The 26990-nt window shown below is 35.7% G+C and overlaps 1 protein-coding gene across 11 annotated transcripts in view; it reads left to right on the top strand.

Annotated features, from left to right (window-relative positions):
* Positions 1–26990, top strand: part of Znf438 (zinc finger protein 438) — a 190892-nt gene that overhangs the window by 139193 nt on the left and 24709 nt on the right. For 9 of the 11 annotated variants that reach the window (XM_074056191.1, XM_074056199.1, XM_074056193.1 and 6 more), the window contains one exon: positions 17093–17160. In XM_074056191.1, the coding sequence (XP_073912292.1) occupies positions 17093–17160 (68 nt within the window). Of the gene's footprint in view, positions 1–17092; positions 17161–18893; positions 19029–26990 lie in introns of those variants that run through there. The other 2 variants (XM_074056201.1, XM_074056197.1) reach the window with 1 other exon arrangement.

Raw genomic sequence — 26990 nt, 5'->3', positions numbered from 1 at the left:
GTGGTAGACTGAAACAGGGCAGAGGAATCTGCCAGAACCAGCCTGGAGCTCAGGTGTTAGTCATCAAAGCACTTTCTCTGTAGCACTGGGTCTTCTGTCAGCTTCTGATAAGAACAAAGATGACCTAGATACCCTATCTTTCTGATAAGCTAACCAGAGAATGGTTTGAATGGTTTTCTGTATCCTCTCAAATATTTAAACTAGAATTTAAGGGATTTTCTAATGTTGTCATTGTTCCTTTTGTGATTACTACTTACTCATTTTTCCCTACTCATTAGTCCTACACAGAGATTGCTATACAGATATTTCTCCATGCCTAATTTTTCTCCTACCCCTTCAAAGTCAGCATTCCCTGGCCTCAGCTCTCCAGTACCTGTCAGGATTAAACAGGCCCGTCAAGGTCTGTGTTTGTATCATTGACATCTCAGAGCACTAGAGAACTCACATAGCAAGTATGTCTCACATGCCAGGTCAGGAAGCTTTTTCTCCTACCTGGTGCTCAGGCCAGGTGTTGGTGAGGTGGTAGGAACCTGAAATAGGAAATCATTTCGTTTAGATATTGCCGCTGGTTCATCTTGTCTTCCAGATGCTTTTTTTTGGGGGGAGGGTACTTAGGGCCTCATGCTTGTTAGGCAAGTACTCTAGCACTTGAGTCACTCTACCAGCCCAAGCAGTTTGAGTCTTAAAACCTTGAATATATAAAGAAACTACTGAGATGTTTTTCCCCTTTATTTTATTGTTTTGTTTTCTTGGTTTACATAGATTGTATGGAGAAGATTATGACAGCAGAAAATAAGTGAAAACTGTCCATAAGTAGGCTGTTAGCCATGACAGATACGACTCTTGATTCAGTATTCTACCCAGTGAAGTTTATCTCTTGAATTAAGCTTTAAAATAAATGTAGCATTTTCTACAAAATGAATCCAGGTATGCTAAGTTTATTCCTTTAAACTTTCTAGTTAAACTTTGGGTAAAGTTAGCCCTCTGTCAAGCCATTTTGCCATATGCAATAATGCAGTAATCTTATCTGAAAATTTGTATTCATTAGCAAAAGGTACCAAAATAAACTCGGCTAGGGTCACAGTATTTAATTTAATAGCATTGTGATAATAACTACCATAATTAGTTTCAGATTTTCCTTCCTTCCCAAGGGATGGTTTTTCTTCATTTTTAATGCATATTTAAGGCATGACAATGTCAGCAAAATTAATGCCATAACCTTTATAGCCTGTTTATGTTTTTTCTATGTTGTACCCTAAAGGACTTAGGGAGTAGTAGACATCTAAAATAGCCATTTAATATGGGCAAGTTAAAAATTGGGTTAATTGGGTTCACCTGATCCTCAGCTGGTCACCTCAGACAAGACAACATTTCATATTAGACAACAGAGCACAATTTTTATACTATAAAACTATCTGAAAACTACACTGGTATGTTTGGTAAGGTCTTAAAAAGAAAACTTAAAAGCTACTTTTTCAAATATCTATCATTTTTCCCTTGTATTATTTTGTCTGGTTTGCCTTTTAAAATTAGGAAATCAATCTTTTTGTATTCATAGCAAGAATGTGTTACTACTGACGGGGGGGCATGCTCCATGACCACTAGTGCCCACTTCCTGTTGGTGATACTGAGTGGCAGTACTGTCTCTTACAACTGACTCTTGCCCTTTTCTACTTGCCCAGTATGACTTCTCATAAACAATCATCCTTCTAAATCTTTGGGTCATAGACCTGGTTTTAATTTCATTGTCCAAGGTTTGAATATTAAAGCAAAATGCAGTCTTTGCATACCTAACGAAAGTTGAGAAAAACATGGACGTATCTCAGAATCTTTAAAACTTTTGCAGTTGATTGAAAAATGCCTGTAGTAGTTCTCACAACTAGTGTTTTTGAGACATTTTCATATATTGTTGAGTAAATTCATAACACTTCTTTGAATAACAGTTTTCCAGTATCCATAAAAATTTTATATCAACCCAAAATCTCTTGCTGTGACTATCCTAGAGATAGATTTGCACATGGTAGCAAAGATGTGTATATAAGATTGCACAGTGCACCTTTGTAAGAGCATAAGTCTGACTCTGAGAACAATGTGATTGTCAGTCAGTAAGTTAGTATATAGTGGTTCCATGCAATAAAATATGTACAATTCAGCCTTTTAAAAGAATGAAAAGAATTGATAGGTGCTGATGCAGAGAAGTTGCAAAAAAAAAAAAAAAAACACCATACTGAGTAAAAAATGACCAGCGTGTGCAATCTACTTCAATTTATGGAGGGGAGGAAAATGGGATGGAGCATATTTCTACACATTAGCTTGTGTGCACATAAACTTCCCAAATGGATACCCACAATGGTGCAAGGAGTTGCTGCATCTGAGCAGGGGAATTGAGCCAATACAGTGAGAGCCAAGCCTCATTTTTACAATGTTCTTTGTTTTTTTTTTACTGTTTGAATTTTTCTTTTGCTCCATGTTTATTATTTTTCTACTAAGACACAAGCATAGTATTAAAAATAGTTTTTGAAGACTGTAGTAATGTAAGAAAATGCTTAGTATATAAAACTTTTTTTTGGTGTTGGGGATTGTGCATAGCTAACACACACTCTACCACTTGACTATACCCCCAGCCCCATAAAAACATTTTTAGAACAATATTTGCATTATGGTTACAAGGCCAAAAAAAAGGAAAAAATATCAATACTATTTATGTTAGAGTATTGGAATTGAGGATTTTTTCCCCTTGTTGCAAATTTTACTAGTGGAAAATAAAAAGTGTCAGCGTTTCTCTAGTTTTAAAATGTCACAGTATACGTGTGTTTTGAATAATATATATTATAAATTCTGTAGATGTATAAAGACAGCCTCTTTATTCTGTGGGCTATTTATTTTGCTGAGTGTTCTTTATTATCACATGATACAGTTCTGTTTTGAAATGCCTTCCTTTTCATTGGTAACCTTACTGACCTGAATGACCTCTTCATTCTGCTAGCATCGGAAGCCATGCTATTCTTAAATCTGTATCTTAGATATTAGAATAAATAAGAAATGGAAGGATGGCTGGTTGTTAAAAACTTGTGTCTTTTTATGCTTAGATGAAATGCACTGAGGCCTTTTACAGGAATTCAGTGTTGTCCACATAACTGTGTTGTTGATAGATGATGTTGGAAACTATTATTTCCTAGGACTTGTTAATAGTAGGGAATGAAATTTAAAACAGTGGTGATGTATCTGAAAAGCCCCCAAACCTGACACTAGAGAAATTAAAGAGATGAGGACTTTTGTTTGTTTGTTTGCTTGCTTGCTTAAGGCAGGATCTTGAAATGTAGCTCAGACTGGCCTTGAACTACCAGTGCTCATGTCTCAGCCTCATGAGTGGTCAGATTATGGGCATTTACCACCTACCCAACAAGATGAGGTTGTTTTTTACATTTACGTAAAATAATTTTAAATCATTTCAGGAGTGGTGCAGTACAAAAACACAACCAGGCAATCTGTAGAAATCATAGGAAATTTATACTTAGTTATTATCTGTCACTTTTAATTATAGGAAAGTATATTAGTGGCAAAATTAATAACATATTACCTCCAGATTTTTAAAAACAAACATTGAACTCAGTTGAAACACTGGGAGATAAAGTTAAGTAGGTTTTCCTGAAAGGCAAGAAAAGAGGTAAAGTACAAGAAAGGGAGAGAAAAAAGTCTAATTATCTAGTGAGGGTTAATATCTGAATAGTAAATCAAAGCAAAGTGAGAGGGAGGGAGAGAGAGAGAGAGAAAAGAAAGTTGAGGAAATCCTAGAAAAATAGGAAATATCCCAGGAAGTAAAATGTGCAAGTTCTGAAATTGGAAAAGCACACCAAACACTGGGCAAGTGGACCCAAATAGGCAGAGACATTCATTGTAAAATTTCTGAACACTTTCTAAAAATAAATAAATAAATTGCAGCATTTATTACAAATCACAGTAGCTTTGGATTTTTTCTCACCAACTTTGGAAACCAAAAGATAGTGAAGCAATGCCATTAAATTTCAACCTGAATTCTGTACTGAGAAAAATTATTGACCAACATGTTTGTTAATTAAAAGAGAGATAGTAAATTTTCATCCTCCAGAGTGAGACATTAATAGATACTGCCTAAAACTGAACAATCAAAAATTAAGATTAGGGACTGGCCGTGTGACTCACTGCTGTAATCCCAGCTACTGGGGAGATGGAGATCAGATCATGGTTTGAGGCCAGCATGGGCAAAAAGTTAGTGAGACTCCATCTCAACAAATAAGCTGGGCAGTGGTGATATGCCTGTGATCCCAGCTACTCTGAAGGCCTGGGTAGGACCACCACAGTCTTCCCAAGCAAAAATGTGAGACCCCATCCAAAAAAAATAACTAAAGCAAAAAAAGGGCTGGGGCATGGCTCAAGTGGTAGAGCTTCTGTCTAGTAAGTGCAGGACCCTGAGCTCAAATCCCAGTACTGCCAAAAAAAGAAAAGAAAAGAAATAAGATGATGAGAGTGTTTTTGCAAGAAATGGAGGTATACTGGATGAATCAGCTCTTAAGAATTGAACATGTTTATCTCTGAGGAAGAGGACATGATGATTTTTTTAAAACAAAGTATATAGAGATATATAATGTAACTTGATTTAATTTTTTTAATTAAAAAGAAAAAAGAGAAAGATTATTGTAGCTACACAAAGAAAGTAGATTGAAGGGTACAAGACTTAGAGGCAGGGAGACAGCCAAGAACCCCGAGTTCCTGACCTGAGGCAGTAATGGTGGGATAGAGAGAGCCGAGCCCTGAAAAATGCTTCAAAACAAGTGCTCCTTTGGAGCAGCATTTAATTTGGAGATAGCCAAGCTGACAACATTTTGCCCTGGAACCTGAGAACTAGAAATAGATTTTTTTTGTGTGGTACTGGGGTTTGAACTTAGAGCCTTCATCTTGAGCCACTCCACCAGCCCTTTTTTTGTGATGGGTTTTTTCAAGATAGGGTCTTGTGAACTATTTGCCCAGTCTGACTTCAAACTGCTATCTTCCTGATCTCTGCCTCCTGAGTAGCTAGGATTATAGGTGTGAGCCATCGGCACCTGGCCTAGAAATATAAATTTAAAGTTCTAGTTAGAGCCATCACAGTTGAAATAAATTTTATGGAAGACCTGTGGATGGAAACTAAATAGGGTCTGGGCTAGAATGTATTTTCCTGAATAAGATTTGTACTGAGGTAGAGAAAATGACCTCCCAAACATTATTAACATACTAGGTTCAGTCATACACACAGCACATGTTAAAGAATGCAAATACCTATATGCGCATACATCTTATAAGGGTGGACAATTAGATCTTGCAATTGGAACTATGTTGTTTGCCTTTTATGGGTAGTATATTATTACTTCTTTACTTTTTAATGCCAAAGATAATACAGAGTATGTCTTTTCTTGTGAAAGAATCTTGAAGAAATTTATGAACATCTGTAGTACCCTGTTTTTTAATAGTGTATTTTGCAAAGTGTTTTCAGTATATACAGTCCAATGTAACCTTTTCTTCAATTGGTGAGTTAAGATTATTTATTTCTCTCTCCCCTTCTAAGTTGTGGAAAGTGTATCAGAAGAAACAATGAAATGACTTGAGACAGTAAGGAAGTTGGATTAAGAATGGCATCTCCCCAGTTAGCTTATTGGTCCTAGTGAGTTTTTAACTCATTACATACTGTAGACGGAGCCAGAACACAGTCTTGAAAATTAACAATATGCAGCTACTTAGGGAAGGAAGAAGATTGCCACACATCAATACATTATGTTGATGCAAATATTAATATAAGCACTGAGAATTTGGTAAGTTGATCAAAACTTACATAGATGAAGTTTACTTTCTCTAATCCTTTGGGAATTTTATTTTTGTTTCTTAATTAGGACAGATTGAGATAGGAATGATCCCTTTTTACAGTTGAACAAATGTTGAGTACTATTAGTACTCAGGACTCATATATTATTCAACACCTCTATTTTAACAAAATTGAGCCTTAAGGTTTTTAGATCCTTTCAGTCTTGAGAAACATCTTTAGAAGGGGATTTTCTCAAGCTGGGTATGGTGACATATATGCCTATAATGTCAGCTACTTGGGAGGTGGAAACAGGAGGATTTCAATTTTGAGGCCAGCCAGGGCAAAGTTAGCAAGACCCTATGTCAAAAACAAAATACAAAACAAAAGGGGTGGGATCATGGCTCAAGTGATAAGTGCCTACAGCATGCCTGAGGTCCTGGGTTCAGTCCCTAGTAATGCCACAAAAGAGTAGTTTTGGAGGGTTTTTTTTTGGCCGTACTGGGATTTGAAATCAGGGTCTCATCCTTGCTAGTCAGGTGCTCTGTCACTTGGAGCCACCCCACCAGGCCTTTTTTATGTTGAATATTTTCGAGATAGTCTCTCTCGAACTGTGTGCCCAGGCTGCCCTCAAACTGCAGTCCTCCTGATGTCTGCCTCCTGAGCAGCTAGGACTATAGGCACGAGCCACCAGTGCCTGGCTTGTTTTCAGGGGTGTTTTGTTTTTGTTTTATTTTAATCAACAAAATAAAGCACAAGTGCTTTGGAGAACAGGCAGTTGCTTATGAAATTACATAGCACCTAAAAGTTCCACTCCTAGTTTTTTACCCAAGAGTTAGGAAAACACCCATCTGTATAAAAACTGGACACAAATATTTATTTTTACTTATTCATGATAACCAAAAGTTGGCAACAACTCAAATGCCCATGACTGGGTGAATGAATAAACAAATTGGGTTATTGTTATATGATGAAATACTTTTACCAAACCAGTCCCATTTTATTATCTATGGAATCACTGACACTGGTTCTAGTCTCAAACATGAAATCTGGGCACAACACCATGTTGTGCTTTAAAATCAAGAGGCACAAGATCACAGTAGAATCAAAGCTGGGGTAAGACTAGAAAGAGAAACAGCTGCCCAGTCAGGGTAGGTTAAAGACATTGTCTCAATGTATACGGAGGGCCTGTTAAAAATTGTCAATTGTAAACACCAAAAGACTCACCATCTTTCTTGATATTTTCACATTTCAAGTTGTCCTCCTGGCCACATTCGTTACATTGTGACACCTGAATGACAGCATGTCTGTCTGGTTATGTATGACATGTTTATTCTAGGAAATAATTTTCTGGAAATAATCTAGATTGACATCTGCATTGCAGTCATGTGATCATTACCCCGTACTTACCCTAGATCATGCACAACCCCAGGAACTCACAGCAAGGGCTGATGTCAATAGCTCATTGAGCATAGAACAAATGGCCGTCTTTATCCTCTAAATTTATTTTTAGGAACCTTGGCAAGGCAGTATAACAAAGATAAGGCAATGTTTGCCTGAGGCTTCTTCAATAAGGAGGAAATAGGAAATTTCCATTTCTAGCATCATCAAGCTGCCACTTTCACAAGTAACCAATTCACCTAATTTTCCTTTTTAATCAACTCTGCTTAAATATGATATATTAACTAGAATTAAAACAATCATATGACTGATTTATAAAGCTCATTTTATTAAATCTTTCCATAATTGATGACATTCACTGCTTGTGTTCTTTAATTTTTGTTCCTTTCTGATAGATTTTTCTGCTTTATATACTTTCTAGCAATTCGAGTAAGAAAAGTTAGGTTTAAATTTTCACAGATTCTTATACACTGTGAAGGACATAGTGACTTCTGTACCATGGTATCTGGAGTAAAAATGCATAGTGATTTTGCTTATGGGCCAGTGTAATGCATCTTTCCCTTTAATACTATTACACAATCCAATTATAAGATGCAACATTGTAATTATTCACTTGTTTTCTTTAATGTTAGGTGCATTAATAACACAATGTATTTTTTATAATTATAATAGAATTAAATACAGTGCCATCTTATATGGTAGCAAGACAATATGACTCTAGACTTTTCTAATTTAAATACTGAGCTGCTGGGAGTATAGTTAAAATTATTTTAATGACCTTGCTAAGGCAATCTTGAGCAGAATGGACAAAGATAAAAGTGTTATACAACCTGACTTCAAAGTACACTGCAGGGAGGGGGTGGGGGCAGGGGGGAGAAATGACCCAAGCCTTGTATGCACATATGAATAATAAAATAAAATTAAAAAGTACACTGCAAAACTATAGTAATCAAAACATCATGGTGTTAGCATGACACACAGTCAGTGGAACAGAATTTTATGCCAATAACTAACCCCATGATCTACAGTCAAGTGATTTTTCAACAAGGATGCTAACAACACACACTGGAGAAAGGACAGTCTTCTCAGTAAATTGTGATGGGACAGTTGGGTATCCACATGCAGAACACTGAAACAAGACCCTTACCTCTCACCAGTTACAAAGAATCAACTTAAAAATGGATTAAACAATGAAACGTAAGACATGAAACAACAAAACTTATAGAAGAGAACATAGGGAAATGCTTTAGCGTATTGGAATGGACAAGACCCCAAAAGCTCAGGAAATAAAAGCAAAAATAGACAAATTGGATTCTAGCAAACTAAAAAGCTTCTGGACAGCAAAGGAAACAATCATCAGAGTGAAGAAGTTCACCTACCTACCTAATGGGAGAAAATATTTGCAATCTGTACTTATGGATATTAACAAGGGGTTAATTTCCAGAATGTATAAGGAACCCTTAAAACTCAGTGGCAAATACCCAATTTTAAAAATGGCAATAGACCTACATAGACATTTCTCAAAAGATAGCCAACAAATTATGAAAATAATGTTCAACACTGTTAATTACCATGGAAATTCGAGTTGAAACCACAATGAAATATTATCTCACTTCAGTATCAAAAAAAGACAAAAGATCATAAGTGATAGCAAAGGTGTTAAGAAAAGAGAACCCTGCCCACTGTTGATGACAATATAATTTAGTACAGCCATTATGGAAAACAGTCTGGAGGTTCCTCCAAAAAACAGAGAGTTAACGTATTATTAAGCAATCCCACTACTGGGTATCTATCCAAAGGGAATATAATCAGTATATTGAAGAGAGACCTGCACTCCCATGTTTATTGTAGCAGTATTCATAATAGCCAGTTGATAAGAAATCAACTGAAGTGTCCATCAACTGATGAATGAAGAAAATGTGGTACATATACATAATAGAATACTATAAAATAAATGAAATCTTGTCATTTGTGACAACATAAATGGGACTAGAGATAATTATGCTAGTGAAATAAGTCAAACAGAGATACAAATACCAAATGATCTCTTGGAATATAAAAAAGTTGATTTCATACAGGTTAAGAGTGAAGTGGTGTCTGCAGAGTCTAGGGAGAGTAGGGGAAAGGGATGGATGGGTAAAGATGACTAGTGTGGCATGAGTTACAATTAGAAGTAAGAAGCTCTGCTGTGGCATTGCACAGTAGTATGAAACAGGTAATAGGTACATAGTGTTTATCAAAAAGCTGAAATTATATTGAATGGTTTCACCATGAAGGAACAGTAGATGATTGAGGAAATATGTTTAACCTGATTGAAACATTATACGATGCATACGTATATTGGAACACCACACGGAATCCCATTAATATGTGTAATTTTTATGTTTTATGTATCAGTTCAAAAATTTTAAATATAAATAAATAACAAAAGCTATTTTCATGGTACTCCTTTTCTATGTAGTATTCTAAAACAATTAAAAACTTGTAGTTTTTCTGATTGCAAAGCTAGTATTTGTTAATTTGAGGAACTTTGTAATATGTCCATAGCATAAAAAGAAAACTAATCTTTCACTCAGATATAGCCACTTTTAATATTTGCTAGTTTCTGTCATGAATATATGAGAAAAGTAAACCATAGTGCTCTATAATAAACCCTTTTGTGTTAGTTACTTTTGCGTAACTGTGACCAAATACCTGACATAAATGACTTAAGGGAGGAAGGATTTATGTTGGCTCATGGCTTCAGAGGATTCAGTCCATGATCACTTGGTCTCATGTGTTTGGGCAGAACTTGAAGGCAGCAGGAGCGTGTGGTGGAGAATAGCTGCTCACCTCATGGTAGACAGGAAGCAGAGACAGAGACAAGGGGCAGGGGACAAGATAACCTCTAGAACCCGCCTCCAGTGACCTGCTTCCTCCAGGTAGGTCCAACATTCTAAAGTTTCCAGAACCTCTCAAAATAGTACCACTAGCTGGGGACCTCAGCTTTAACAGGTGAGCCTTCTCGGGGAGATACTTCATATTCAAACCATAACACCTTTCATGCAAAAACATACAAGCATTTTTCATATTTTTAAATTTTTAAGGAACATTTTTATAGCTTCATTATAAAAAAAATACTCTAATTTACTTTGGAGTTTTACAAAGATCATTATAAATAGCACCCTGAAAGTTCTTTTAAAGATAATGGGATGATGATTACTACAATGGTTTTCTGAGATAATTCCTGGAAGTGGAAGGAAGATCTGGACAAAAAAGATCACAGAACTTTAAGGCAACCAGCATACCCCTTAGACAGTTTGTACCTACTACATTGCACAGAGTAAATGTCAGACCTCTTTCCTCATACTCCCAACAGTTAGTGTTTTTGAGAATTTGTAAGCAAACAAAGGTAGTTTTACTTTAGTAATTTGTATTTCTTTGATTTTTAGTAAGCCTTAACATTCTTTCCAGTGATTACTTTATTCTTTCATAAGTTTTTAAATCTTTACTAATTTTTATAGTGAATGTTTTTTCATTCTTACTAATTTCTTTTATACAACATGAACACAAAATTCATGTTCAGTACATCTTTCCAGAATGCATAGTAGCACCTCAAACACCATCTGTTAAATGAATAAATGGATATCCATATGTCTGTTGTGAGTTTTCCATTTTCCCCAATATTTGATTTTTTTAATTTTTAACATCTATTAAGATATACTTGACACCCAATAAGTTGCACATATTTAAAGTAAAATACAATAAATGTTGATATATGTATATACACTGAAACCTTAATAATAGTCAAGATAATGAACAGACTCCGTCACCCTAATGGAAGGATATGTATTCCTATATTAGTTACCTTTGTTGCACTGTGACCAAAATGCCTGGCAGAGCCACTGAAAGGAAAAAAGAATTATTTTCACTCACCTTTTCAGAAGGTTCAGTCATTACCACTGGGTCAATTGATTGATTCAGTAGCTGGGATGAGACAGGACATAATGGCAGTGGGAGTGTGTAGTGGTAAAGGAAGCTATTCACCTCATGGTGGACAGGAAGTAGAGAAATGTAGAATACAGGCAGGGGCTAGGCCAAAATAAAGCAATCAAGGACATGCTCCAGTGCTCTATGTTGTCCAAGTAGGCTCCACCTCCTACCTTGCACCACCTCCCAATAATTCCATCATGTTATGAATTCATCAGGAGATTAATCTACCCATTAGGTCAAAGTCCTCACAATCTATTTGCCTTTGGAAATGCCCTCACAGACACACCTACAGGTGTGTGTCTCTTAGGCATTTCTCAATCCAATCAAGTTTAACAATTAAGACCGACCATCACAGTTGTTCATGTCCACTTGGTTTTCCTTCTAAACTCCCTGTCTCCCCTGTCCTCAGGCAACCATCAATATGCTTTCTGTCCATGTAAGTTCCAATTCCTAAAATCTTATGTAGTTAAAATTACACAATATGAACTCTTTTTTGGTCTGGCTTCTCTCAAACAGCGATGTTTATACAGATTCATTCTAGTTGTAATGAGGATTGATGATCTGTCTGTTCCTTTACATTGCTGTATAGTGTTCCTTTGTATGTTCATATGTTCTACTGCTGATGAATATTTGGGTTGTTTTTGGTTTGAGGGTAAAGTTGCTATGAATATTCTTTGTATAAGTGTTTGTATGAACATATGCTTTGCTCTTGGGTCAGTAGAAAGGGATTAGATTCTATGGTAGGTGTATCTTTAGCTCATGGAAAAAAATATCAAGCTATTTTTCAAAGTAACAACTGTTGTATATTATCACAAGCAGCGTATAAAGCTTTATTTCTATTTCTTCTACTTTCTTGGCAACACTTACTTTAGTTGATTTTTTTTTCCCTTTCAGCCACTCTGATAGATGTGTGATGTAACTTGGGTTTTAATTTGCATTTCCATAATAACTAATGATGGTAAGCATCTTTCATGTCCCTATTTGCAAGCCAGATATCTTTTTTAGATTAAGTATGTGTTAAGATTTTGTATATTGGGTTGTTTGTTTCCTAATTGCTGACCTAGGAGTGTTGTTTTTATGTTGTATACAATTTATCATAGCTATCATTTGCACATATTTTCTCCTATTGTGTGGCTTGTCTTTTCATTCACTTAATGTTTTTTGAAGAGCATAAGTTTTAAATTTGGTGAAGTACAGTTTGTTATTGTGTGGATTACACTAAGATATCACTGACTGACCAAAGATCATAGTGTTTCTTTTAGGAGTTTTATAATTTGGGTTTTATATTTGGGTGTTTGATGCATCTTTAATTTTGTGAAGTGTGGCTCAGAAATTGTTTTAGTGGCAGTAGTGTTGTTCCACGTGGATATCCAATAGTCCCAGTATCATTCGTTGAAGTGACTCTCTTTTGTCCACTGGCTTCCCTTTGGAATTTCATGAAAACTCAGTTGATCAAAGAGAAGTAGTTTTATTTCTGGACTCCTATTCTGGTGCATTGATTTGTCTGTCTTTGCATTATAATTATATTGTCTTGATAGTTTTAGACTGGTAAGTCTTCAAACTAAAATAATTCAGCTTTTTCTTTTTTGAAAACAGTTTGGCTATTCTGTTCCTTTCATTTCCATTTGATTTTTAGAATAAGTTTGTTAATTTCTACAGAAAGTCTACTGAATTTTTGTCAGGATTACATTGAATCTGTAGATTGATTTGAAGAGAATTATGATGTTAACCAACATTGAGTCTTCCAGCCTGTGAACATGATATATCTCTCCATTTATTTGGGTCTTTTAAGTTTCTCTCATGAGTACTTAATAGTTTTCAATGTATGGATCTATCCATCTTTTGCCATATTTATCCTTATCTAATTGTTTCACTGTCACAAATTATATTTTAAATTTAAACTTCTTATTTATTTTTTCATTTTTTAATTGTTGCTAGAATATATAAATATACTTTATTTTTGTATTCTGCAGTGTTGCTAAATTCTGTTATTAGTTTGAAGAACTTTTTGTAGATTCCACTGAATTTTCCACAGACAATCATGTCATCTGCAAATAAAGACTTGTATGTCTTGTTTTCCAATCTGGATACATTTTATTAATTTTGTTTTATTGCCCTGGCTAGAACTTCTAATATAGTGTTGAATAGTAGTGTGAGGGTGGGTATCCTTCACCTGTTAGTGAACTTAGAGGGAAGACACTTAGCCTTTTCTTCTTTAGCATGATGTTGGTATTATGTTTCTCAAAGGTACCCTTCTATTCTTAGTTTTCTAAAAGTTCTTAGAAACAGGTTTTTAAAAAAATACATTTTCTGCATCTATTGAGGTGATCATATACTTTTTCTTTTTTAGTTTGGTGACTTGCATTGATTTTGAATGTTAAAACAAATGTGTATTTCTGGGATAGCCCTATTTGATCATGATGTGTTATATTGTTGGATTTCACTTGCTAAAATTTTGTTTATAACTTTTACATTTGTGCTTATAAGGGATATTGATCTGTAGATTTCTTTTCTCATGAAGGCTTTGTCTAGTTTTGCTAACTAGATAGTGCTACCTTCTTATATAGTTAGAATTCCCTCATTTTCAATTTTCTGGAAGAATTTTATATGATCAGAATTATTTTTTCCTTAAAGATTCAGTAAGATAGTTGGGCACTGGTGCCTCATGCCTGTAATTCTAGATACTTGAAAGGATGCGATTGGGAAACTGAGATTGAGATAACTCACCATTCTAGGCCAGCCAGGGAAAAAATGTACAAGACATGTCAACCAATAGTGGGATGTGGTAGCACACACCTTTCATCCCAAGGTATGTGGGAGCCTGGGATTAGGATTGTGGTTACAGGCCAGCCCTGGCAAAAAGGTCTGTGAGACTCTCATCTCAACAGTAAATAGCTGGGCATGATGGCATGTACCTGTCATCCCAGTGATAGTGGGAAGCTTGAAATAGGAGGATTGTGGTCCAGGCCAGCCTGGCCAAAAAAGAAAGACCATAGCTCCAATCTAACCAGAGCAAGAAAGGGCTGGAGCCATGTCTTAAGTGAAAGAGCACCTGCCTTGCAAGCATGGAGCCCTGAGTTCAAACTCCTAGTACTGTCAAAAAAAAAAAAAAAAAGATTCAGTGAACATCACCAGGGAAGCATCTAGGCCTGAAGGTTTCTAATAAGAAATCTGCTGTTGTCCTTAACATTGTTCCTCTGTATGTAATGAGTCTTTAAATTTTTCTTTTTTTCACTAGTTTTGAGCAATTTCATCATTATATGTCTTGCTATAGTTTTCATCTTTCTTATATGTCATCTGTTTTGAGATGTTTGGATCTGTGTATTTATACCTTTATCAAATTTGGAAATATTTTCAACCATTATTTCTTAAAATATTATTTCATTTTTCCATCTCTCTTCAGTTACTAGTGTATTAGACTTCTTGAAGCTTAATTTCTTTAAGTTAAGCTCAGTTGATGCTTTGTTCTTTTGAATTTTGCAGGGGAGGGGTTGATGATATTGGGGTTTTGAATTTAGGGCCTCAAGCTTGCTAGACAAGCACTCTACTTTAGTTACACCCCCAGTCCTTTTTGCTTTAGTTTGTTTTTCAAATACGCTCTCAAGCTAACTGGCCAGCCTTGGACTGCAGTCCTGCTATCTCTTCCTCTTGAGTAGCAGGATTACAGGTATTCACCATTGTGCCCAACTTGTTTTGAGATAAGAGTCTTACTAACTTTTGTGAGGGCTTGCCTTGTACATGATGTTCTTTTGCTTTCTAACTCTGTTCTCCTTGAGCTTCATTCTGTTAATCTCTATTGCCATGCCTTAAAATTTGCTAATATTTTATTCTGACATATCTTATATGCAGTTAATCCCATCTCATGTATTTTTCATCTTATACATTGTAGCTTTTATCTTTTAAATTGTTTTATTTGGATTTTTCTTATCTTTCCTGCTTGTAATTAGCTTTTTTGAACATACAAAGTACTATTATACACTTAATTTTCTTAACTGCTAATTTTAGCATGTGTGTCAGTTCTGGGTCAGTTTTGATTATTTTCTACATTATACCTCATATTTTCTGGCTTCTTTGCCTACTTGATAATTTTTAGCAGATATCAGGCATTATGAATTTTACTTTTTGGGGTGGTGGATATTTTTTGTGTTTCTGTAGGTATGCTTGAGCTTTGTTCTGATATGTAGGTAAAGTACTTGGAAACAGTTGACCCATTCATGTCTTGCTTTAAGATTTGCTCTGTGAAACCCAAGAAATTCTCAGTCTGCAGTTAATTATGCCCCCTATAAAAACAGGACCATTATGAGTATTCTACCCCGTGTCCTGTGAGTTATGAGTCTTTCCCATCTGGCTCTAGGAACGGACAATATTCCTCCCTCTTGAGTGTCAGGCACTTTGGATCCTTCCTTGGCCTTAGGGAATGTCCTCACTTATATGTGCTGGTAATTACTAGGAAGGGGAATATACAATGGGGACTCTTTCTCCATATGGCAGTCTTTTCTCCAGTACTCTAGGAATCCCAGCTGTAGGGTTCATCTCCATTGTTTCTTGTCTCTCAGGGATAAGCTTTTCAGAAACTGATGTCCAGTGTTTTGAAAACATTGTTTCATCTGTATTACCTTTTTAAGTTGTTTCAAGCAGAAGGGCAAATCTGGTCTCTATTACTCACTCTTGGCTAAAATGAAAGTTATGCCTTTCAATGTTGTCAAATACTCTTATTTAAATTTTTTTTTTAATTTTTATGTAGAAAAATTCATCCTGAATTCTTTACCTTAATGGTTAAAAACAATTCTGTGTTTGAAATCTTACAAAAATATTTTCCTGTATTTTTTCAAAGATGTTAATTGTCTTATTTTTAATAAGTCAGCCCTCTACATATGCAGGTTCCACATTCTCAGATCCAAACAACTGGATCAAAACATGTCTTTAAAAAATTGCATCTATACTGAACACATACACACTTTTTTCTTGTCATCATTTCCCAAATAATGAAGTGTAACAACTGTTTATAGCATTTGTATTTTAATACATATTATGAGTAATCTAGAAATGTTTTAAAGTATGCAGGAGAATGCACATGGGTTATATATAAGCACTACACCATTTAATAGGAGACTTGAGGATTTCTGCATTTTGGTAGCCAAAGGGAGTGCTGGAACTAATCCCTCAAGGAAATTGAGGAACAATTGTATTTTATTAATATGGAATTCTACAGCATAGACTATTTGTAAAATAACTAAAATGGAGAAAGACACATATAATTCTATTATGAAACACAATGAAAATATGCATATTAACATATAATTCTGTCACCAAACATGATGAAAATATAAATATTAGCAAATTTTCTGCCATGTGGTTTCATATGCTATTGTTTTTTGTACAGTTATAATGCTAGTATGTATCATTTAGTATGTTTATCTTATGTACTGTATCATTAACATTTCTTATGTTGCTACATAACCTTCATAACTACATTTTAATGACTGAATTATATTTCAGCAAATGAATGTATTACAATTATATTGCCTTTACCTATACTGTTAAGCATTTTAGTTAGTTCGTCTTAAACAGGATATATGAGACATAATTATCAGAACAGGGATTTTCAGAGAATGCTAATTTTGCTTACCTATACATGACTCTGACAGCAGAGCTGTACATAGGCCCCTGTAGTGCATCCCTCTCCATGCCCGTTCCAGAATGCTCAATAGAACCCTTTCTGCAGGACAGTGAGATGAGCATAAGGACATCAGTTATTAATATCTCAGCCCATTTCTTACTGCTCATATAAGTCATATAGTTAGAAGTATAAAGACTTTTTAAAACAGCTTGTGGTCTGTTTTAGTATGTATTTAACATAATATCACAGTTGTTTTCTAATTATTATTTGTGCTTGGTTATTTTTAGGAAAGTTATTATTCAAGTCAAATACATCATAATGCAGAATTCCATATCACTATCACCAAAAGATCAAGGTAAGATAAGTCATGCTGAAGAAGATGATAATGTATATGTTATAATGAAATCATTTTAATTGATGCATTTATTCATGATCATAAGGTAACTTATTTTGTAGGATTAAAAACAAAAATTATGACTACATGAAAGTTCATTTCCTTTGGTAAATTGAGTGCACATGAATTCCTGAGTTATGAGGATATGTCTCCATTCCTCGACTGATAGTTCCTTGAGAGCGCCTCATTCCTTGCAGAACTCAGAGAGTACAGTCCGTTAGCTGGCACTAGAAGTCAGTGGAATTATGGAGTGTGGCTTTATTGAAGCAGAATGACACAGGTCTTTTATTGAGTAGAAAATATCCATACATTACATTCATACGTACATAAGGATACATAGATGTAGACAGGGGGAAGATAGTTGCTTTTGCATTTCTTTGACCTATTTCTTTCCATGCCCATTTAAAAGAAACAGATAAGGAATACCATTTCTCCTCCAAGAAATTTATAAAAAGTAGTATCATGATTTTTTTCTTTTGAGAAGGGGTCTTGTGTTGCCCAGAGTGGCCCTGAACTCATGATCCTCCCACTTCTGCCTCCCTAATAGATGGGATTACAGGCATATACCACCTTACCCAGCTATATCTTGAATTTTCTAACAGGAGTTTCTGGAGCTTATAGAAAAAGTTTACAGGTACAAGTGGAGTTCTATCTTAATATACAATAATTAAAGTATCCTCACTGTAAAGGGCACAGTAACTTGTATGAGAAACATGAATCTTTCCTGTCCCTACTTAACTTTCTTCTATACAGAAAGAAGTTTTGACATGCATATGATAAAATGTTATCTTTAATAATACAAAATTGAGCCTCCTTAGAAAGGGAAGTAGGTTTTAGTGAATAGAGGGAAATTGCTATAAAGAATCCTTAAATAGAAGTAGGTATGATGGTACACACCTGTAATCCCAGCTATTCAGGAGGTGGAGACCAGAGGATCACAAGTTCAAGAGCAGCATGGGTGAAGTCAGCAGGACCCTATATCATAAACAAAACAAAAGGACCAGATGTGGTGGCTCATATCTGTAATTCCAACTACTCAGGAGGTGAAGATCGGGAAGATGACGGTTCAAGGCCAGCCTCATCAAAAAGTTAACAAAACTCCATTTCAGTTAATAAGCTGGGCATGGTGGTATCTGTCTGTCATCCCAGCTTCATGAAGGAAGCCATAATAGGAGAACTTAAGTTCAAGGCAGGCTGGGGCAAAAACACAGGACACTGCCTGAAAAATAACTACAAGCACAGGAGGGCTGGGCCTGGTAGAGGGACTTGCTAAAGAGCAAGTCCTGAGTTCAAACCCCAGTACCACCTAAATAAGTGAATAAATACATACATACATACAAAAGAGCTAGAAGTATAGCGCAAATGGTAGAGTAGACGCCATGGATTTGATCCCTAGTACTGCAGATGGAACAAACACTGATCTCTGTGCCAATGAAAAAGTAGTATCATAATTCTTAAAAGCATGGAATCTGAGTTTGTAATTTAATTCTACCACCTAATTGTATAACTTCAGGTATATCACCTGATGTCAGTGTCCTCATCTATTAATCTAGGAAAGGAAAATAAGTAAGTCTCATAGGCTGGGAGAGTAAAGGAGACAATTATGTAAGCCATCCACAATATTACTGACTGCAGGTGAGGCACTTATAAAATGGCAATAACTATTACTCTTTATAGTGACTCTTCCTCTTTAGGCTCTCCACCTGGGAGGTGCCCCTGCAGGGATGCCTAGTGCCCTTAGAAAGTCAAGCATGATCCCAACGGACCCATAGCAAGTAAGCCAGGAGCAAACCCCATGACTTGGGTGGCATCCAGGCATTGGCTAAAGGGTAAGTAAGTGTCCTTAAGATTCTAGCCCTGAACACACTAGGGCGAGAAAAAATGAGAACTATAGGGGTGGGAAACAAACCCTAAGTAGAAGTAAAAAATAAGAGATTTTCTATGTGTGTTGTCTAGTATATCCTTTGGGGGTTGTGCAGTAACAGGCAGCTGATAGAGGGATTAGAAATTCCGTGTCCTCACTGCACTGTCACCTTCTGTGTCTGAGCAGGCAAGGACAGGCATAACTGCTCAGAAGAAAGACAAATGGGTCAAGTGTTGAGTATGCTGGGCTTCTTTCCTGGATGCCCTGCACACCAGCTGTGGTGCCTCATGCGAATCATCTCGCCCTTGAGCTTCAGTCTCCCTGTTCAACAGGCCAGAGTTCTTAAACTCTCCTCTCTCCCATGAGTCCATGGGATGAGGTGCTGAACAATGAGCTGCTTGGCTTCCAGCTTAATGAAAGAAAAGAGAACATGTCACCCCCACACCTCGTGCCTGCTTTGCTTCTCAGCACGATTTCTTTTATTTTGTTTCTGTTCTGCCTGTCTGGGCTGTTGTATAAGCTTATACCTCTATTGACATGGCCAGAAAGTAAGACCCCTTGAGCCTCCTAGAGACTCAGGAGCACTAGTAACTTCCTCATCAGTCTTTTCCAAGACCCAAACCTGGAATTTGACACAGAGAGGGATATAATGGCTAAAGGAATTCAGTTAGTCAAATGCATCCAGTGTGACAATCTCTCTACCTATAACTTGTCACACTTTATTTTATTTAGGCCTCACAATATGTAGGATATAGTCTTTATTTTAAAGGTACTCTTGTCAAGATCATCAACTAGCAAGTCACTGATCCAAGATTTGATTTAAAATTACTTTGATTTTAAATCAAAAGCAGAAGTTATAATTATTACAGGAAAATTACTCCAGTAAAGAAAAAGTAGTATATATGAATACATTTGAGGCCTAAGAAATGCCCAGTTATTCATTCATTTTACTCATTCACACATTCAGATGCTTTTTGTGTGTCCTGGATAATACTAATATTTTTAGCAAAGAAAAAATGTCAGATTTATTATTGTTCTGTTTCTATCTCTGTCATCAAATGTAATCATTTTTGTAACATGAGAAATTCGCTGGGTACATGTAATTTATCAATTAAAAGCTGGTTGATTTATTTAGCAAACCATTTGTGGCTATTTATAAATATGGGACTTTTGAATTTCTGACATAAACACATACATCTGAGTATGAAATTCAACTAGGAAATCACCAACAGAATTGTGGAGCTTAATAAAAATCCACTCCACCAACACACATTGTAATAATAGCATAACATACCATATCACACTACTGATAAATTCATACTATTTATTTAGACTACTGATAAATTTATACTATATTTAAATTTTTCTATTATAATTAATATTATCATTGTTCCTTTATGTGTGAGAATATTATTTATAGACTCTCCATGTCCAGCACTGTGGTTCATGCCTGTAATCCCAGGACTCAGGAGGATTAGGTAGTAGGATCAAAAGTTAAAGGCCAGCCTGGACTACATAGCAAGTGTTAGGTCAGCGTGGGCAATGGAGTAAGACTCTGTCTCCCCCAAAAAAAGGAGCGGGCACAGATGTGGTGGTGATGGTGGTAATACATTTCTGTAATCACGGAGGCAAGAGGGATACATAGTGAGACCCTTTCTCCAAAATACTAAATTTAATTTAAATTTTTTTTTTTTTTTTTTTTTTTAGAAAAAGCATCTCCAGGCAAGTTTTGTTATAATTTCCTATCTTGTGCATTCAGGATTTGGAGATAAGACTTAAAATTTTCCCATAAACACTCTTCTCTTTGATATTTTAAAATGATGAACTAATAGAAGTATAAGGATGGATATTTTGTGTTGAAAAAGGATAAATTATAATTAAGTGATAAACTGTGTTTTTAAAAAAAAGTCATGAGAAAACAGTATAATAAGACCAATTCTAGTGTAACTTCAGATTTGCTGAAGGAAGGACAAAACCACCAGTGATTGAAAATACAAATGAATTTATTCCCTGGCCAAATTTAAAAACAAAACAAGACAAAAAAACAGGTGAACATCTTCAGCACATGGTTCTCAGACAGGGACAATTATGTTTTTAATGTGTTGGGAAAACGTTCACTGTGGTTATTGCCAGTTGACAGTTGAGGTTCACACCCTGTATAGGGCAGGATGGATTTTAAGTCCCTACACAGTTGGATAAAACAAGTCCTGCTGCTCAGTAGTCTGAAGAATCTTCATTAAATCCAGTGAGGATCCCTTCCATGGGGTCCCACCAGAATTCTTAGTCATTTGCCAGTTCCACAATTTCTTTTTGCACTCTCCTAGACAAGTTTGCTTTTGGTAGAAAGGTCTTTTTATATTGATCTTCTACCACTTTTCTTAACCTTTGTATTGTTTAAATGTGGTTTTCACATCATGAGTGCTATTTCTACTTAATGAGAATAACAAGCAGGCATGGGGAAACAGCAGATGCTCTGAGGCAAAGACACAGTGGGTCTTTATAGCCTCTTTCAGGGCCACTTCATTTAGCTGAGCATATGCTGTACAACGTTACTCATTTTCAAAATTTGTACATTATTTGACTGCTAAGCCATAGCCATTACTATCTATTATGTGAATTCATATTTGGATCTTTTTAAAAATCTGGATTTTCTAATTCAATAAAAAGTTTCAAAAATTAATAGTCATGGCACAGCCAAAAAAAACTCTTAGTTCTTGTAGCCATAAACAATTTAGTATTATTGAGTATAACTCCATACTTTAGAACTCAAATAATGAACATGTGGGATAGCTAGTTAATATTTATATCTTTTTTTAAAATCGGGAAGTATCTTACTTATCTTGGACTTTTTCACAAAGTTGGTTTTTTTCATATGTGCATACAATGTTTGGGTCATTTCTCCCCCCTTCCCCCCACCCCCTCCCTTACCCCCCCTAACCCTTGCTACCAGGCAGAAACTATTTTGCCCTTATCTCAAATTTTGTTGAAGAGAGAATATAAGCACTAATAGGAAGGAGAAAGGGTTTTTGCTAGTTGAGATAAGGACAGCTGTACAGGGAGTTGACTCGCATTGCTTTCCTGTACATGTTGTTACCTTCTAAGTTAATTCTTCTTGAACTAACCTTTTCTCTAGTTCCTGATCCCCTTCTCCTATTGGCGTCAGTTGCTTTAAAGTATCTGCAGTAGTTTCCCTGTGTTGAGGGCAACAAATGCTATCTAGTTTTTTAGGTGTCTCACCTATCCTCATACCTCCCTTGTGTGCTCTCGCTTTATCATGTGATCAAAGTCCAGTCGCCTTGTTACGCTTGCCCTTGATCTGATGTCCGCATATGAGGGAGAACATACGATTTTTGGTCTTTTGGGCCAGGCTAACCTCGCTTAGAATAATGTTCTCCAGTTCCATCCATTTACCTGTGAATGATAACATTTCATTCTTCTTCCTGGCTACATAAAATTCCATTGTGTATAAATACCACATTTTCTTAAATCATTCATGGGTAGTGGGGCATCTTGGCTGTTTCCATAACTTTGTTATTTTGAATAGTGCTACAATAAACATGGGTGTGCAGGTGCCTGTAGAGTAACCTGAGTCAAATTCTTTTGGGTATATCCCCAAGAATGGTATTGCTGGATCATATGGTAGATCTATGTTTAGATTTTTATGAAGCCTCCATATTTTTTTCCAGAATGGTTGTACTAGTTTACATTCCAACCAGCAGTGTAAGAGAGTTCCTTTTTCCCCACATTCTCGCCAACATCTGTTGTTAAGTTGGTAAATGATGGCTATTCTAACAAGGGTGAGGTGGAATCTTAGTGTGGTTTTAATTTGCATTTCCTTTATTGCTAAGGATGGTGAGGATTTTTTTCATGTGTTTTTTGGCCATTTGAATTTCTTCTTTTGAGAAAGTTCTGTTTAGTTCACTTGCCCATTTCTTTATTGGTTCATTAATTTTGGGAGAATTTAGTTTTTTAAGTTCCCTATATATTCTGGTTATTAGTCCTTTCTCTGATGTGTAACTAGCAAATACTTTCTCCCACTCTGTGGGTGGTCTCTTCAGTTTAGAGACCAATTCTTTTGTTGAGTAGAAGCTTTTTAGTTTTATGATAGTTTTATGTATGCTATCTCTTAGTTGCTGAGCTGCTGGGGTTCCATTGAGAAAGTTCTTGCCTGTACCTATTAGTTCCAAAGTATTTCCTACTCTTTCCTATATCAACTTTAGAGTTTGGGGTCTAATATTAAATCCTTGATCCATTTTGAGTTAATATTGGTATAGGGTGATATACATGGATCTAGTTTCAGTTTTTTGCAGACTGTTAACAAGTTTTCCCAGCAGTTTTTGTTGAAGAGGTTGTCTTTTCTCCATCGTATATTTTTAGCACCTTTGTCAAAGATAAGTTGGTTATACTTGTGTGACTTCATATCTGGGTCTTCTATTCTGTTCCATTGGCCTTCATGTCTGTTTTTGTGCCAGTACCATGCTGTTTTTATTGCTATTGCTTTGTAATATAGTTTGAAGTCAGGTATTGTGATACCGCCAGCGTTGTTCTTTTTACAGAGTATTGCCTTGGCTGTTCGTGGCCTCTTGTGTTTCCATATAAATTTTATGGTAGATTATTCAATCTCTTTGATGAATGTCATTGGGATTTTGATGGGAATTGCATTAAACAAGTAGATTACTTTTGGGAGTATAGCCATTTTTACTGTGTTGATTCTACCAATCCATGAGCATGGGAGATCTCTCCACTTCTATAGTCTTTCTCAGTCTCTTTCTTCAGAAGTTTGTAGTTTTCCTTATAGAAGTCATTCTCATCCTTTGTTAAGTTTACACCTAGGTATTTGATTTTTTTTGAGGCTATTTTAAATGGAATTTTTTTCATATATTCTTTCTCATTTTATTTATTATTAGTGTGTAGAAATGCTAATGGTTTTTCTATGTTGATTTTATATCCTGCTACCTTGCTATAGCTGTTGATGGTATCAAGGAGCTTGTGAGTAGAGGTTTTTGGGTCTTTAAGGTATAGGATCATATTGTCTGCAAATAGGGATATTTTTAACAGTTTCTTTACCTATTTGCATTCCTTTTATTCCTTCTTCTTGCTCTGGCTAGGAATCCCAGTACTATGTTGAATAGGAGTGGAGCTAGTGGGCATCCTTGTCTCATTTCTGATTTTAGAGGGAATGGTTTCATTTCTTCACCATTAACTATAATGCTGGCTGTAGGTTTGTCATATAAATTTTTTATAATGTTGAGGTACTTTCCTTCTATTCCTAGTTTTCTTAGAGCTTTTATCATGAAATGGTGTTGGATCTTATCAAAAGCTTTTTCTGCATCTATTGAGATGATCAAGTGGTTTTTGTCTTTGCTTCTGTTAATGTGGACTATTACGTTTATTGATTTTCGTATGTTGAGCCACCCCTGCATTCCTGGGATTTAGCCCACCTGGTCGTGGTGAATGATCTTTTTGATGAGTTGTTGAATTTGGTTTGCCATTATTTTATTAAAGATTTTTGTATCAATGTTCATTAAGGAGATTGGCTTATAGTTCTCCTTTTTGAGGTGTCTTTGCCTGGTTTTGGGATAAGTGTAATACTGGCTTCATAAAATGTGTTAGGCAGTTTTCCTTCCCTTTCTATTTCGTGGAACAATTAAAGGAGGGTTGGTATTAGTTCTTCTTTAAAGGTGTGATAGAATTCAGCAGAGAATTCGTCAGGTCCTGGACTTTTCTTTTTAGGGAGACTCTTGATTGCTGCTTCAATTTCATTTTGTGTGATAGATCTATTCAGGTGATTAATGTCCTCTTGGTTCAGTTTTGGATGATCATATGTATCTAGAAATCTGTCCATTTCTTTAAGATTTTCAAATTTATTTGAATGTAGTTTCTCGAAGTAGTCTCTGATGATTTCCTGAACTTCCATGGTGTTTGTTGTTATCTCCCCTTTTGCATTCCTGATTTTACTAATTTGGGTTTTTTCTCTCCTCATTTTAGTCAGGTTTGCCAGGGGTCTATCAATCTTGTTTATTTTTTCAAAGAACCAACTTTTTATTTCACTAATTCTTTGTATGGTTTTTTTGGTTTCTATTTCATTGATTTCAGCTCTTATTTTTATTATTTCTCTCCTTCTATTTGTTTTGGGATTTGCTTGTTCTTGTTTTTCTAGGAGTTTGAGATGTATCATTAGGTCATTGATTTGATATCTTTCAGTCTTTTTAATATATGCGCTCATGGCTATAAACTTTCCTCTCAGGACTGCCTTTTCTGGGTCCCATAGATTCCGGTAGGTTATGTTTTCATTTTCATTGACTTCCAGGAACTTTTTAATTTCCTCTTTTATTTCATCAATGACCCATTGTTCATTAAGCAATGAATTATTCAGTTTCTAGCTGTTTGCATGTTTTTTGTCTTTATTTTTGTTGTTGACTTCTAGTTTTATTGCATTGTGATCAGATAGAATGCACAGTATAGTTTCTATTTTCTTATATTTGCTGAGCCTTGCTTTTTGCCCTAGGATATGATCTATTTTGGAGAAGGTTCCATGGGCTGCTGAGAAGAATGTATATTGTGTAGAAGTTGGATGAAATGTTCTGTAGACATCAACTAGATCCATTTGGTCTATGGTATATTTTAGATCTAGGATTTCTTTATTGAGGTTTTGTTTGGATGACCTATCTATTGATGATAAAGGGGTGTTAAAGTCTCCCACGACTATTGTGTTGGAGTTAATATATGCTTTTATGTTCTTCATGGTATGTTTGATGAAATTGGGTGTGTTGACATTGGGTGCATATAGGTTGATAATTGTTACTTCCTTTTGGTCTATTTCCCCTTTTATTAGTATAGAATGTCCTCCTTTATCTCATTTGATCAATGTAGGTTTGAAGTCTACTTTGTCAGAGATAAGTATTGCTATTCCTGCCTGGTTTCGGGGGCCATTGGCTTGGTAAATCTTCCAGCCTTTCATCCTAAGCCTATGCTTATTTCTGTCAGTGAGATGGGTCTCCTGTAAGCAACAAATTGTTGGATCTTTCTTTTTAATCCAGTTCGTCAAATGGTGCCTTTTGATGGGGGAATTAAGACCATTAGCATTAAGTGTTAGTTCTGATAGGTATGTGGTGATTCCTGTCATTTAGTTGTCTTAGTTGTTTAAAGGTTTGATTGTGTATACCTAAATCGATGTTACTCTCTAATTTCTTGCTTTGTCTTTTCCTGTAGTTTGGTACTGCCTGCCCTTTCATGGCTAAGTTGGGTTTCACTTTCTGTGTGCAGAATCCCTTGAAGAATCTTTTGTAGTGGTGGCTTTGTGGTCACATATTGTTTTAGTTTCTGCTTATCATGGAAGACTTTTATTGCTCCATCTATTTTGAATGATAGCTTTGCTGGGTAGAGTATCCTGGGGTTGAAGTTATTTTCATTCAGTGCCCGGAAGATCTCACCCCATGCTCTTCTTGCTTTTAATGTTTCTGTTGAGAAGTCTGCTGTGATTTTGATGGGTTTACCTTTGTATGTTACTTGTTTTTTCTCTCTTACAGCCTTCAACATTCTTTCTCAAGTCTCTGTACTTGTTTTAATGATAATATGTCATGGGGTAGTTCTATTTTGGTCAGGTCTGTTTGGTTTTCTGGAGGCCTCTTGCACCTATATAGGGCATAGATTTCTCTAGATTTGGGAAATTTTCTGTAATTATTTTGTTGAATATATCATGCATTCCCTTTGGTTGCACCTCTTCTCCTTCTTCAATCCCCATAATTCTCAGGTTTGGTCTTTTGATGGAATCAGTAAGTTCTTGCATTTTCTTTTCACAGGTTTTGAGTTGTTTAATAGTTCTATGGTTTTTTCCTTTAATTACCATTTCTTCTTCGAGTTCTAAGATTCTGGCTTCTGCTTGTTCTATTCTGCTGGATTGGCCTTCCATTTTGTTTTGCATTTC

The sequence above is a fragment of the Castor canadensis genome, chromosome 15, assembly GCF_047511655.1.
Source record: "Castor canadensis chromosome 15, mCasCan1.hap1v2, whole genome shotgun sequence".
NCBI lineage: Eukaryota > Metazoa > Chordata > Mammalia > Rodentia > Castoridae > Castor > Castor canadensis.
This window is presented reverse-complemented; position numbering and strand designations above follow the sequence as displayed.